Source organism: Leopardus geoffroyi, chromosome B4 (genome assembly GCF_018350155.1).
Source record: "Leopardus geoffroyi isolate Oge1 chromosome B4, O.geoffroyi_Oge1_pat1.0, whole genome shotgun sequence".
Taxonomy (NCBI): domain Eukaryota; kingdom Metazoa; phylum Chordata; class Mammalia; order Carnivora; family Felidae; genus Leopardus; species Leopardus geoffroyi.
Window position 1 is genome coordinate 48850713 of NC_059341.1, and position 15882 is coordinate 48866594.

A 15882-nucleotide genomic window follows, 5' to 3' on the forward strand; every position below is an offset into this window, starting at 1 on the left:
CCAGGGGATGTAAGGTACAGGATGGTGACTTTAGTTAGTACTGGATATTTGAAAGTTGCTAGAAGAGTAGATCTTAGTTCTGCTCACAAGAAAAAAGCATTGTAACTATCTGTGATGATGGTTGTTAACTAGACTTGTTTGGGTGATCATTTCACAATACACACAAACACTGAATCATTATGAGGTATACCTAAAACTAATACAATGCTATATGTCAATTATATCTCAATAAAAAATAGTTTGGGAAGGTCCTGTTTATCCTTCACCCAGCTTTCTTCAAAGGTAACATTTTATATAATTATAAAATCAGGAAACTGACATTAGTACGGTTCACAGTCCTAATTCAGATTTCACCAGTTGTACAGACACTTGTATGTGTGCACGCCGACGAAGGCGAACAGTCTTGCGTCTATATGCAGTTTTATTACCTAGGTAGATTTGTGTAACCACTACCACAATCAAGATACAGGACTGTTTCATCACCACAAAGATTCCTAACATTACAGTTTTTTAATTACACACCTCTGTCCCGGAACTCTCTCCCCCACCCCCCACCCCCCACTGGTAGTTATAACCATTCTGGACAAGTTCAACAGTTTCTTTAATAGTTTCACATTTTAAAGTATATGTTTGTAAATACGTAATATATTGTGATCTCCCCTCCCCCACTTCAGGCGACCTGACAGACTTTGGTATCAAAAGGCAGCCCTTGAAATTTATATAAGAACTGATTTCAAACGGATAATGTATTTAATTGTGCTGCTTCCCCCCGGGTAGGAGGAGTGGGACGGAGAGAATGGAATCATCCCCATCAAACACACAGGCACGCACCACGCATTCCATCACCCCAATCACAACCACCGCTCCCCTCCGAGTGCTTTCCGTACTTTTACAACAGCAACTGAGAGTAAATGTAGGAAGATTGAGAGGAGACTGGGATCCGCTCCCCAAGTTGCTCTAGAGGAGTCAGGGAAACCCCCGCACAACTCCCGAGTCCCAGAGACGGCGGAAAGGGTTGGGGCGGAGCCTGGAGTGGGGGTTGCCCAGCGAGAAGAGGCGGCAGGCGGACCCCGGTGGGAGGGCTGGGAGGCTGCTGTCACTTTATGAGCACGCAGACCAGACTGAGGGTATCCTGCTGCGGGAGGACCGCGGCCGGCTGGGTGCAGGGCCCCCTCCTCTGGCTCACCACGCGGACCCCGCGTCTCCTCCGGAGCCTCGGTGGCGGCGGCGGCGGCGGCGGAGCCTCGCCCACCTCAATCCCCACCCTCTCCATCCTTAGCTGTTAAAGAACAGCAGCGCCTGGCACGTTCCTGGCGGACCTCGGGCGCAGAAGACGAAAGGAAGCAGGCGCAAGGGGACTGGGAAGGCAGCATGCGCCCGCCGGGAACAGCCTCGGCGCCCACGGTCTGAGGCGGCAGCCTCACTTCGCCATTGTGAGCCGCCGCCGGGGGAGCTCGCACGCGCTGCGGACCCCCCGGGTCCCCGTCGGCACCGTGATGGGGCACCTGCCCGCGAGAACGCGCGGCGGCCGCCGCCTCCTGCCTCTGCTCTGGCTCTTTGTGCTACTCAAGGTAGGGGAGCGCCCCCCCACCTCCCACCCCGCCCCTGCCCCGGCGGTCCTGCCTGCGTCCGCGCTCCGACGCCCCGGCTCCATCCCGGGGGCTTGATGGCCGGGCCGCTGCACGCGCCGGTCGTGCAGCCGGGCGCAAGCTTTGTTGTCCTTGCGTGTGCGTGTTCCCGGCGGTTTTGAGGGATGGGATGGAAGAACAGGCAACTTTGCTCCCTCCAGCTTTCGCCCTTTGTGCTCTCTCTCTTTTTTTTTTTTTTTTTTTTTTTTCTTTACCGCCGCTGGTATCCACGTCAAAGGTGGGCTTGTTAGGTAGCGTTTCACCAGGCAAAATGAGGTCACTTTTCCTTCTGGTCACTACTGCAACTCCAGTGCTCTCCCCAACGGTGTGTGCGGCTGCTTTGTCTCAATTTACTTTCTGCTGGAACTATGCACCTGGGGCTGAGCTCCCTGTTCGCAAAGAGTCGCCGGGGTGGTTCGTGAGCATGGTTTTCTCTGAATAAAGAGTGTCAACTTGAGCCTGGAGAGAACTCTTTCCCCCAGGTCTTCATCTTCAGCCTCATCGTTCCCCTTACAAAGTCTTTAGACTTTCCCCCACCTTATTTACAAAGGCTGGTATCTCTAAATTTAAGTGGCAGAGAAATCTGTGTGATTAACTTTTTCGAGTTTTCTTTGGATTCTGCTGCTTTAGGCTGTGATTTTGAGGAAAATGAGAAGGAAGGCGGCTGCTTAAAAATATCCTACTTTGTTAACTATGCTGTGCATGAAATCTTTCAGACAAATTTCAGCTACATGTTTGCTTGGAAAGTAGTGTGGAGTTGTGAGGTAATTGTCTACCACTTGTGTCCTCAGTGGGTCTAGCTTTTCGTTTCCTCATTAGTCCTTTCCCCTTCCTGGCAAAGTAGGTCACAGGTGACTGGGAGCTATCCTTTCAGCACCACCGTGATTGCTACCTTGGAAGTGGATGTAACGTTAATGGATGCAAAGGTTTCCTTACCAAAGAGTCACTTTTTGCTTACGTGTACCATTAATTATGAATGCTTGACAAGGAGACAGTAGAACAGGACCAATGGATTGAGAAAAGCATCAATTTTAAATATTCCATATTTTTATGGCTCTTAATGGAATATAGGAAAAAATAGTTTCAAGGAGAAAAAGCAACAGAGTAAATACATGAAATTTTAAGTTGTATTTAATATGTTTTTACATTTTTCTTAAGTTTTAAATGATAGTTTTATTTAAAATCTGGCAAATGATAAGTTTGGTCATAGGCTTTTACTCTAGGAGATTGCTCTTTTAGCATACCCCACAATTGTATTAGATTTATTTAAGCTTTCTATTAATTTTTCTACTTGTCAAATTATGTCATAACTATTATGTCTGTGCAACACTTGTCATGAACCCCAAGTGGGAGATGGCATCACCACACATTTTTCTAAGTAACAGCTAAGACCTACATGTATGACATCTGCTCCAAATCCAACCTTTGGCACAACCACAGGTTTTTATTTGAATTCTTTATAACGTGTGAGAATTTCAGGAATGTTCAAATGATGAGTTTGAGAGTGGGGGTGGAGCGCTGCAATTAAAATGTACAAAATGTGGCAAAACTTCTAATAAAACCTGATACAGATGTGAGAAAATGCAATCAGTGTTGGCATAACAGTAGTCTCAGTGACTGTAATAGAGGTTCACCCTATTCCACATAATAGGTTTATTTTTGCCCATTGGCAGGTGGATGTCAATTATGGTTGACTGCATCACATAGTAAATACATTGATAAAGCTTGTCATTTAAATAAATATTGTAATGGGACAACTATGTAAATGCGGTTTTGTGTCGTCTTAATATAAAGTATATTAGAGGAAAAAAATTATATGTATATATACTGAATACCCATCAGGTGCCAGTCAGTCTTCCAGGGACTTCATATATGCTATTTCAGTAGGCTTAATCTGTTACAGTTGACAAAGAGACGTTCACAGTGTTAAATTGGGCACAAAGGATAATGCATTGACATTTGGGAATAGTATATTACATGATAAAATGGGCATATCATATCATCTCTTTATAATTTGGAGATATATTTGCCTTCAAGGTTTTGAACAAGTGTCAGTAAAGTAGTCCTGAAAACAATTCTGTTATTAAATAGCAGATTGTTGATTGAATCCCAACGATAAGCTCTGTGTGCTGAGTCAGAAACATTTATCCAACCTCACCCACATCTCTGTAGCTCTCATTATGTCAACAAATCTTTCACTATTCCACATGAAGTGTCTTCTATATAAGAATAAAAATTCTTAAAAGCGATAAAGTTAGAGAAACCAAAATATGAGGCTTGATTTATAGTATTATCTTTTTCACAAATCAGAAGCAAGCAACTGGGTATAAGTGATGGGAAGTCTAAAAATTTGAATCTGTATGATTGGCTATAACCAGTTTCATTGAGGTAGCCTAAATGAGCCTGGCCATGGAAGCCTTTGTACATCATTCCTTATCCCTAGCTAAGTGATAGGAACATTTAATCGGGCATCTCAGATTGTCTAAATCATCCACTGTATGCTGTAAGGCTAATATCTGCACAACTAGTGTTGCATAAACAATGTTAATTATGAAATTAAAAAAATAAATTTCATAATCAATATTGATGGTGTATATAACAATAGAAAAATAAGTAGAACTCTATTATCAAGTATACTGGGAACTACCAGTCTGGAAATCTTCTACCCACATATGAATGTAAATGGAGTATTTATCTGATGAGTCTCCTTCTTGTGTGTCTTCCCATAATTCCCAGGGAAGGCAATATAATTTCTCTCACCTATCCTATCTTTACTAAACCTCTTCTTGAAAATTGCTTCCTGTATCAGTTCACTCGATATCAGTATTTTGTCAACTAAAATGCAAATTGTAGAATATGACATCATAGGAATTTAAATTCTGTCTTCCCTGAAATGGTGCTCATTAGTAGTCAAGTGGAATGTTTCCCTAAACTCATAGGCTTGGCATGAATCCTTCTTTCTTTACTTAACCTCCTCTCTATATTTTTTTCTGTGTCTGGTCTTACCTGATATGTAATTAAAGAACAGTAAATTTGAAAGAGGACTTAATTATATTTTCTGAAAGGAGGTTTATGTTTAATTCTATAAAACATGAGTGTTATGATGTTGGCCATAGTACTCCTATTTAGGAGAAATATCCACTTTCCAAGGTCTGTCTGCCTTTCTCCACCATTCTCTCTCTCTTCCTCTTTCTCTTTCTCTCCCTCTTCTCATCCCTCTCTCTTTCCCTTTCTTTGACTCTCTCTCTCTCTCTCTCTTACACACACACACACACACACACGAAATAATTTTCACTTCCTCACGGAGGTTTCATTCACATTCTATATTATACAACATTAGCAGATGAACTATAATGTTTTCATCTTTCTGGAGCAGCTTGAACCACCCTCCTCGCAATGAAGTTTGCTGTCATTAACTCCTCTGTCAATCGACTCCTTTGATAAATGTTGTGGCCAACCTTTTAGAGAAACTCTTTCGCATATGACATCGCCAGTAAGTTGGAGAAGGTTCACCGGGCAGGGCTTCTACTGGGGATTGGGTAATCCTTCCAACTGTCCACATGTTTGCCTTTGTTCTTTGTTGCGTGACAGATTATTGTTACCTTAAGGAATAAAAAATCCACACCATACCCCTGCCTCATTTTGGCTCATAAGAAAATTCACATCTGTAGGCATAAGTAATTAAAAACAATGTAAGAATTGTACTTTTTAAAAAATTTTTTTCGTGTTTATTTGTTTATTTTGTGTGAGAGAGAGATAGAGCACAAGCAGGGGAGGGGCAGAGAGAGAGAGACAGAATCCCAAGGAGGCTCTGTGCTGTCAGTGCAGAGCCCAGTGCAGGGCTCGATCTTGCAAACCATGAGGTCATGACCTGAACAGAAATCAACAGCCAGAAACTTAACTGGCTGAGCCACCGAGGCACCCCTTTTTGTACTTTATTTATTTATTTTTAATTTTATTATTTAAAAAACTTAATGTTTTATTTATTTTTGTGAGAGAGAAAGACAGAACATGAGCAGGGGAGAGACAGAGAGAGAGGGAACCATAGAATCTGAAGGAGGTTCTGGGCTCCGAGCTGTCAGCACAGAGACTGATGCGGGGCTTGACCCATGATCTGAGCGGAAGTTGGATACTTAACCAACATCCAGGCACCCTTGCACTTTATTTTTAAATGTGGCACTATTTCTAGCATCTAAATGTCCAACTTAAAGTTATTTAAACTTATAAGCACATTGACTCTTGAGTTTTATGAATATAATTCCAACTTGAGTCTTGAGGGTTTGCAAAGGACCTTTGGTGGTGGATACAGTTGGTGCACCTATTTAAGCCAATGTGATTGGCAGCAGTGTGGCACAAGAGAAGGCTTAACAGGAATGACCATAGGTATTTCTCATTTTCTTCCTAATTTAATGCCTTCAGCTACACAGTTTCAGTGCTGCATTTTCAGAAGCATAGCCCCACTGCAATGATGAGCTTCACTAGAAAGCACCTAGTATGTTCATTTTATTACTCCAAATACATTTATTTTTGTTTTCTTTTTAATTTTTAATGTTTATTTATTTTTGAGAGAGAGAGAGAGAGAGAGAGAGAGAGACAGAGTGTGAGTGGGGGAGGGGCAGAAAGAGAGGGAGACACTAATCTGAAGCAGGATCCAGGCTCTGAGCTGTCAGCACAGAGCTTGACATGGAGTTTGAACCCACCAACTGTGAGATCATGACCTGAGCCAAAGCCAATGCTTAACTGACCCAGCCACCCAGGCGCCCCTACGTTTATTTTTGAAATAAAGGAAAGTATATTGCAATTTTTTGTCTCCCACTGTGCTTAGTATGTGGAATTAGGCAAATGATAGAAGCTTCATAAACAGAATTTCAATTTTCAGCATTATATAGTTTCTGACAGAAAAGTGTTAAATACCATCATATTGATTTGTGAACACATCTTTAAAGAAAACATGAGAAAATTATCATTTTGTGAATTAAATCATTATAATTACATTGCAGTCATTACAGTAAAAAATAATAAAAAGTTACCAGTTCTTTATATCAAGAACTTATTAAGATTATGAATCAAAATACCAAGGTGTTATTTTTTCCAAAAATGCAGCACTTTGCATTGCTCATTTATTATTATGAGCAATGTTGATTGCTCATTTATTCACCAGTGTTACCTCCACTGCATTTGCTATCATCCATATAAAAGCAAAGTTGAAGTAATAGAAGAAATCGCTTTCGTTACCTCTACATGTGACCTGCAGCTTCAGCCAACATCCAGCCAGCTCTGCAAGTCATATTCTTGCTTCCTCTTCCATATCATCATTCTTCTGTGACCACTACCAGCTAGAGCTGACAAAGATTTCTGCATTCTTCTAATAGAAACCACTCTAATTTTTGCCATAACGTTGCCCTTGAGAGAGATGAAGCCTTTCCTACACCCCAGTCTTGGTTCTATTTATGGTGGTGTTTAATCCAAGAGCATAACTCAAAGCCTTAAAGAACTCTTCTGTCATGGCCTCAAAGATCCATTGGTATTAGCTCTTTCTGCTTAAATAAATATGTGAGAGACTTCTTTGTGCACCTGTGTCCTTTATTGGAAGAAGCAAAACAAGGTTGACGTGGCACAAGTGGAATGAGCCAGGGGGTGAACGGGTTGGGACGAAGCTAGAGGCAGATACAAAGACTCGTATCCTCATCTCTCCTGGTGCTATTGGCTCCAACACGTGCCGTAGTGCTTCCACCAGCTCATCAGGGCAATATGTAAATAACCTCATTAAGCACCTCTCTTGTAATCTACAGTCACTAATTATTCCTAATTACTAAGTTTGTCCTTTCACAAGCTTGTCCTTGGGCTCCAGAGCACTGATCCTTAGGCTGTTTTTTTTTTTTTTTTTCCTCTGAACATGGTGCCTTCAAATTTATTTCTATAAGTACAACCATATTTTATCCTTGTGTCAGAAAACCGTTCTCAACTCTTTCATTTAAAATCTAATTCTCCAATGAAAGATGTCTGCTTTCCTAGACATTCTACTTACCTAAAAGGCCAACTCCTTTTACTCCTGAATATAGTAGAACCAACAAACAGAGGATGTTCGAAACAAAGTTGTAGAGGTTTCTTGGTAAGGAAGATTTTTCCTTTCCTTTTTTGTCAGGAAATTGAGATGAAAGAGAGAAAAATGATAGTTGCTTGGGAAAATACTTCAGAAACAGAGAATCAGAACTGACAATAGGACTCTGAGTTTGAGAATTGTATTAAAAATTATAAATATTCATGGTGATTTTTGTAAGGAAATTAATATAGGGAAAATTAGGAAATCAAATGAAAAGGAAGTTTGATGAAAACAAATGTATTGCCATCCTTCTATTTATATGCAAATAAATTTCTTATTGAATACTCTTCATTTATTTGGTTTCCCACTCTTCCTAAATAGGAATGCTGTGCAGCTCATTTTTCTAACAAAAACTGGTCTTATCATAAAGTGAATTAAAACCAAATGAACCTGCTAATTTTTGTAACTTTACTAAACAAATAAAAAGCATTTATCTACAATGTAGGGGTCCAAAATCAGAATTGTATTCCATAACACTAATGTGTATGTGATGTACATGACAGATGTTTCCCTTTTTTTCTGTATCACCTCATTTAACTGTTTTTCAGGCAACAGAAACTTTGTGTTTGTTTATTATCTTTCTACCACACCTACTTTTTTATAATAGATTATTTGTATGTGAGAAAATATCATGGGTCTACCAGGTCCTTAATCCTTTTCTTTCTTTATGGCCTCCTATTGACCAAGTGATGCACAGAGACATTTCTGTCCCTTGTTCCCTTTACTCTTAACCCATATCAGAGACCAACTATAGCCCTGTGTGCTGAACTTGATTTTGATTCCCTCTTGGTTCCTCTCATAGGAGCTTGTGATTGGCATGTACAAACCAGATGTTAGAGAATTCCACAGAATCTGCAGTGCCCTTTCCATATTTGGTCTGATCTGAGTTCTGATTCCTAACTTCTTCTACCCTACTTTCTGAATCAGGATTCTATTTTGATTAACTCTAGCATTACTGGCTTGTGATCCTGGCTTTAACTTCTGGTTAATCTCTCCCTGTCATGTAGTTTCCTTGAAAGAGTATCCTATAAACTCTTCTGGCTAACCAGTCTTTCCCCAAAGCCAGAATGATCACATCGAGAAGTTACTTTTCTTCTTCAATACTAAGTCTGTCTTTCAGATTCCAGGATAATGATTTGCTGTCCAATTCCATTCAGTTAATTAAACAGTTATTGAATATTTATTGTGTGCCAGGAATTGTACCAGATGTTGTAGGTACAGGAATGGACAATAGTCAGTTGAATCTTCACAAATGATATAGTTGGAAAATAGACATAAAAGAAAATGCCATTGAAATTTAGTGAAGTTTTTGTTTGTTTAAGAGAGAAAACTATGTTAATAGAAAACTACGTTAACATAGTTAAAAAAAATTATGTTAATATGCTACAGGAGAGACTATATCTCATGGTTTGGGAAATGATTTCTTAAAAGATGATACCTGAGCTGAGCCTGAGTTAGGTTTAAAAATATGGACATATAGACAGAGAAAACTGCATGAGCAAAGGCCCACTGTTGAAAAAAGAATGCAAGCATGGCAGAGTTTAGGGAAATACAAGCGTGCATAAAAGGAAGGGAGGGGATAGATACCAGATCAGGGAGACTCCTATATGCTGTGCTAAAAAAAGTAGGATCTTTATTTTCTAGGTGAAGATGATCATTGAAGGGTTGGGCCAGGCTTAGTAGAATAAGATTTGTAGTTCAGAGAGAGTTTTTGGCTGTAAGAAAGGTTATCCCAAAGGTGAAATGGGCCTGGAAGCAGTTGAACTACTAGGAGGTTATTATAATGGTCCAATTAAGAGATGACAAATGGTGACCCTAGGGTGATGGGAAAAGAAACTAAAATAAGGAGGCAATGTTAAAAGCAGCTAAATTGACAAGACTGGTTAGATGTGGGGAACCGGGGAGAGGGTAATTTTCATGCTAACTTCCAGATAACTGACACCTTTGCCTGAAATGTTGCAGTTTTAAGAATGTGTGCTCCTCCAGATCGGTTTACCCCCTTCCCTATCATGCTTAGTACCATTGTTCCTGCTCCACACCTTTATTAATCATCCTTTAATTAAACTCTCTAGGATTTCCCCTGAGTGCCCTACTGGGGCCTTGACTGATATATAGGACATGACGAATTTAGTGGAAGATCTCTTGAGTTTGAAGTGCCAAAAAAACCCACAAGAGTATTATTAGATATGAGTCTGATGTCCAGGGGCGATGGCAAGCCTGGAGATGTGAATGGGGATGTCCCAGCAGAGAGAAAAGTAGAGAAGGGCAGTGGGCCAGTATGGGCCTTCAGGAGCACTAACATTTAATAAGGAACTTAAGAAGATGAAGAAGAAACATCCAGAGAGGTGTAAGAGGAATGTCGAATCAAGGAAATTCGGAGTCTAGGAAATTTCAAGGGGGAAGGATCGGCCAACAACATCAAACACAACAGAAAGGTCCCATAAGCTAAGATCTGTAAAATATCTTTGGACTGGAAAATAGGTAGGCCATTGGTCTCCATGAAGCTTGGGAAGAGCTGAGGAATAGAGAACCAGGCACTTATTCGTTAAGAGCATAGGCATCAGGTCAGAGAGACCTGATTTCAATTTTGGCTTCCTTGGCTATGCCACTTACCAACAAGCTGGATGTGGAGAAAAGTTATTTCACTTGTGTGGTGCCCCTTTGACAATCTGTTGCACTTATGTCAGAGAATACTTGTGTCAGGCAGGAATAGGTGAGATGGCCATAACGTACTTTAAAAAGTGCCTTAGAATACAGTAAGCACTCAATAAGTGTTCTGTACAAAAACAAAAAGAGAAGGCAAGAGATAGGATAGGAAGGCAAGAGGTAGCTAAAGCAAAATCAAAGAGGTAGAACAATAAAAATGTGTATAGAGCCACATCTTCCAGAATATGCATCATGGAACATGAGAGACTTCCAATGTCAAAGATGTTATTAAAACTAAACACTACTGTGGTAACATGAATCTTGGAAATAATCAATTTAACTTTGTTTAAACTATTATTTATTCATTTACTCTTATTTTTTTGTACCAGGACTTCTCAGAACACTTAGTATGTTAATATGCATTGTGCTTTCTAGAAGGGAGATCTAGCATGTAGCATTTCCCAAGTTTGATTGTAGAACCCATTTTGTAAAAATACTTCGTGGGAATACATGTGATTACACTCTAAGAAACAATATCTGTGCTTGTACACTAGACACTTCTTTTTATTCCTTTATCTTTTTTGTAAATGAGAAATTTAACTTTAATGATAAGAAAAAAACACAGCAGCAAGATCCTTTATAATTTAAATCGCAGAATCAGAAGACTTTGCATGAAGGAAAGTAACCATTCCCAACTTTCTTATCAAGGACTGATGTTCAAGGAACTGTCTTAGGAGAAAACAAATGTACATATTCTCCTTATTTTACGGATTGTGCTAACTCCAGTTTTGGTAACTGTGTATACAAAAAAGGTTCTTTGGCTTTTGACTATTGAAAAATGAAAAAATCATTTTAACCCCATTTTCTAATATAATCATCTTGCTATATAACTTGAGAGAACAATATATTTTATTCAGTATTATTTGTCTCTAAGATTACTGCCAACTGGTTAAAATTTTTTTTACTATTTATTTTTGAGAGAGAGAGATACAGAGTGCAAGTGGGGGCAGGGCAGAGGGGGGTGGGGGGAGAGAGAATCCGAAACAGGCTCCAGGCCCTGAGCTGTCAGCACAGAGCGCAACATGGGGCTGGAACCATGAGATCAAGACCTGAGTGAAGTTGGATGTACGGCCGACTGAGCCACCCTCGCACCCCTGTGACCATTGGTATTAAACGGTGAAATCACTCTCAGGCAAGAGGTGGCTGCTCCCCTTCTCAGCACTTGTTTTGTTGTTTGGTTAGTTTGGTTTGGGGATGAGCTGTTTCTGGTGGTAGCTTTCACACGTTGCTACTATCTCCATTTCACTTGAGTTGAGCACTGTGTTGGGACTGTTCCCGCTTTCTTGCATGCTCTGAATAACTGCTTGTCAACAGACCTGACAGGTTATAAAGATAAAATGTGAGAAGCTTGTCATCTCTCTGTCCTGTCCTCAGCCGCCCATCATACCACTTTCACAGTTTACACTAGCCCAGATTTTCTGCCTGTTGCCCGTTCTTCTCTTTTGTGGCCACGACAGCTAGTGGGGTAGAAGGCAATTCTCGTTCTTCCCAGTAGGGCCCCATGATGAACCATGATATCGATTTGAGAGTGTTAGCATGAGAAAAATACTTGGTACATTATAAGCATTTTAGAAATGCAGATTTTATTTTATTCCAATCTCTGTTCAAAGGGCATTTCCTCAACATGTCTTTTGTGAACAGCCAATCTAAAATCACCCCGTCACTCTAAAATTTTACCACTTTTACCCGGATTTATTTTCTTCAGAGAATGTATCGCTCACCACGTGGTGAGTTTTTTATTACTTGATCCTCCTTTGGAATGCTTGTAAGTCCCATGAGAGCAAGGACTTTATCCACTTTGTTCCCTGCTGTATCCCCAGCTGCTAGAAGAGCACCTGGACCATGGGAGATGCTCCGTGAATACTTGTTGAATAAATGAATGAATGTTGCATGAGTACATGGGGTGAGAAAGGTCAGGCAGCAGCGCTGGGACAGACTCAAGAGGATGAGCTGGATGCAAGCGTGCCAGCGCAGGGACGGGGCTGCTGCGCAACCCCGTGAACTAGGAGGGAGAATCTGTCAGGCGGGTGGTTCCTGGCACCGTGAGGGGAATCAGAATGAGGAGATGGTCTGGAAATGCTGCTTTGTTGATCTTGTGAAGAAAGCAGAGACCTTATTGTAAGTGAAAATGAACTTTTTTAGGCATCAGGATGAGGTTGCTCACCTATTTTGTTCTTGCTATTTTCTTGGGTCAGAATAAACTGCCAAGGAAGGACAAATGATGTGTGGCCAAGCAACAGATGGGTTCTCTTGTGTGATCAATTCTCATTTGTAGTGAAGTAAAAACGGATTTTTTTATCACTTATTCTCTATCTTATTCATTAACTGTGTATAATTTACTTTGATTTCTAAAACAAAGTTATTTCTGAACTCTTGAAATCTAAGAATGTGTTCTTTTTTAAAAAATATAATTTATTGTTAAATTGGCTAACATACGGTGTGTAAACTGTGCTCTTGGTTTTTAGGTAGATTCCTGTGGTTCGTCGCTTACATGCAACACCCAGTGCTCATCCCAACAAATGCCCTTCTCAGTGCCCATCACCCATTTTCCCCCCTCCTCCACCCCCCACATCCACCCTTAGCTTGTTCTTTGTATTTAAGAGTCTTCTATGGTTTGCCTCCCTCCCTCTCTGTAACTATTTTTTTCCCCTTCCCTTCCCCCACAGTCTTCTGGTAAGTTTCTCAAGATCCACATATGAGTGAAAACATATGATATCTGTCCTTCTTCGACTGATGTATTTCACTCAGCGTACTACCTTCCAGTTCCTTCCACGTTGCCGCAAATGGCATGATTTCCTTCTTTCTCATTGCCAAGTAGTATTCCTGAAAAACAGTGTGGAGAGTGTGTTCTTTCTTGGCTTTACAGTTTGAAAATATCAACATTAAAATAATTTTATAAATAATTTTTCCTCATTTTCCTCTCACCAAGCATGTTGATGTACTCAGATTGGCTCTAGACCTCTAAACTCATTTTCAGAAACTCGTGTAACTAACTAAAGCTAGATGACAAATTATTATTTTTCTTTAATACTTAAAATTTATGATTTTTTTACCCCTAAAAATGATATTTTTGAATGCATAGGAGTACTTCACAGAAAAAATTTTAAATGGATTTTAGAAAATGGATGTCCTTTCCTGTATAAGGTCCCAACATGTAATTTTATATAGAAAAAGATGGTAATTTTCATACTCAGTTGAAATACTAGATAATAAGTATTTCATTATCCCAATATGAACAATTAGTTGAGCTGATTGAGTAAATTAGTGCTTTGTTCATTAAAATGTTAGTATATACACACCAAGACCCTGGATTTTCAAGATTTTCAAATGACAAAAATACCCGAAGTATGATTAAAACAAATGCTATTACTTCTATAAATCAGTGTGTCACTAGAGAATCGAAAGGTGTTACATCAGTCATATACCAATCTATATCTAAGTATATATAGTCTACCATTCACTGTGCTGGTCTACTACTGTGCTGGTAAAGTGTGAAAGTTTGGGCTAGTTGTAATTTTTTTCTATTACCTTAATTTTGTTTTGTTGGTTGATAAATTAATATATCCCTTAGAACCAAAAAGAGAAGAAAATTGTGATCAAATATAGATATACTCACATGCATGGCTATTAACCACAATTCTGTGATTAACAAATTATTTTCCTTAAGTTTAATGATCTTTTTTTAATATCAAGCCAAGGTTTCTGGAAATCTTCAAAAACAGATTTATAAGGGTCCCTTTTTGTCTCTGAGTGGCTATGTCGGAATTAGACTAATTAGACTACATCATCCTCTCTCTTGGTAACCAGGAATTTCCTCTTAAAGTCAAGTTGGTGCTCCATAAAATAGACACCCTAGTAATATTGCTATAGCATTTCTATTTACTTTGACATTGTGCTAAAAACTAAAGTGCAGTCATAAAATTGGAGTGTTCTTGCCAAATACCACAAAGTAAAAGCATCATATTTACAATAAGTGCCAACACCATTATCATAAGAAATGCCTTATTACTTGGATGTACTTAAAATTCCTAGATTTTATCTAAGAAGAAAAATTGGCTTATGTTTCTGAATAAGTTGATTAATAAGGTGAATAATAAAAAGCCAAGGGAATTATATGTTGTCTGTAATGTATTATTAAACAGTGAGTCATGTGGTCCTCCTTTAAAGGATTATAGAAAAATCCTTTATACATGTATGAAATGTATGGGTACAACAGAGTTATTTACATATAAATATAGTGATGAGATATGGCCAAGTTCATTTTGTTCATCATCATGGAGAAATTCCTCTACGGTTTCCCCTAACTAATTTATACTTTTTAATTAGTCTCTCGGAAATGACTACAGGCCTCACTCAAAATGGTTAGGTACTTGGGATTTGTAATATTGAGATTCTGTTGTTGTCAAAACTGTGCCAAGATGATTTCATGGGCTTGGAATTAAGTATTATGGACTTAGTCCTAAAAACAGCTTATCAGTTGCTTCTTTTTAATTAGCTGTAACTGTTAAATCTTCTAAAAATCAGCCATTCTTTAGAGGTGCTCCCCGTTGCTTCCTTGAATTCATTTTTTGCGTATTTGCAACTAACAAAATACAGCTGTATCTTTAAGTCTTTTTTCATCTGATTGACGCACCATTGTCTTATTTATTTATTTTTGTTGAAGGCTAATTGGGAACATAATGAGAATCTTTCTATTGAAATTCTTGATGCTGTGCCGAGGCCTTCGATTAGCCTTTTACTACATGGCTTCTGGAGGTTCTAAAGAAGAAGTACTTAATTTGAAATCTGTAAGTAATTCTGAATCAGGTGTGCATCACCAGACACAAGAATTTTATAATAATGGATTAAGAATTCAGAAACGAATACATGTTCACTGAGGAAACTCTGTCAGATACAACAGGAAGGAAAAGAAGAAAGCCGTCATTCCTACACACTCTATTCCAAAATAACCACCATCTGGAGATATATCATTCCAAATTTTTCCCAAAGTCTGTGTATCTGAGTATGTAAAAAAGAAAAAATCAAATTGTCCTACTATTTTAGCCTACTCTTTTCACTTAAATGTATTATAATAATTGTTCAAGCATTTTCAATCCTCTGCAATTTAGGACATTAGGTCATAGATCTTTGGGTCGACTGTATTCAATTCCCAGTTGTATTTGCATTTGTTAAGGACATGGATGATAATAGGGCACCTGGGTGGCTCAGTAGGTTGAGCATCCAACTTCGGCTCAGGTCATGATCTCACGGTCTATGAGTTTGAGCCCCACGTCGGACTCTGTGCTGAGAGCTCAGAGCCTGGAGCCTGTTTCAGATTCTGTGTCTCCCTCTCTCTCTGCCCCTCCCTTGCTCATGCTCTGTCTCTCTCTCTCTGTCAAAAGTAAATAAACATTAAAAAAAAAAAAGGACATGGATGATAATAAAGATTGATTATGCTCACAAAGT

At 39.3% G+C, this 15882-nt stretch overlaps 1 protein-coding gene across 2 annotated transcripts in view; it reads left to right on the forward strand.

The window, feature by feature from the left end:
- Positions 1-1003: 1003 nt before the first annotated feature.
- PTPRO (protein tyrosine phosphatase receptor type O) overlaps positions 1004-15882 on the forward strand; it is a 243670-nt gene continuing 228791 nt past the window's right edge. For both annotated transcript variants that reach the window (XM_045464471.1, XM_045464473.1), the window contains exon 1: positions 1004-1571. In XM_045464471.1, the coding sequence (XP_045320427.1) occupies positions 1497-1571 (75 nt within the window). In that variant the 5' untranslated portion in view covers positions 1004-1496. The remainder of the gene's footprint in view (positions 1572-15882) is intronic.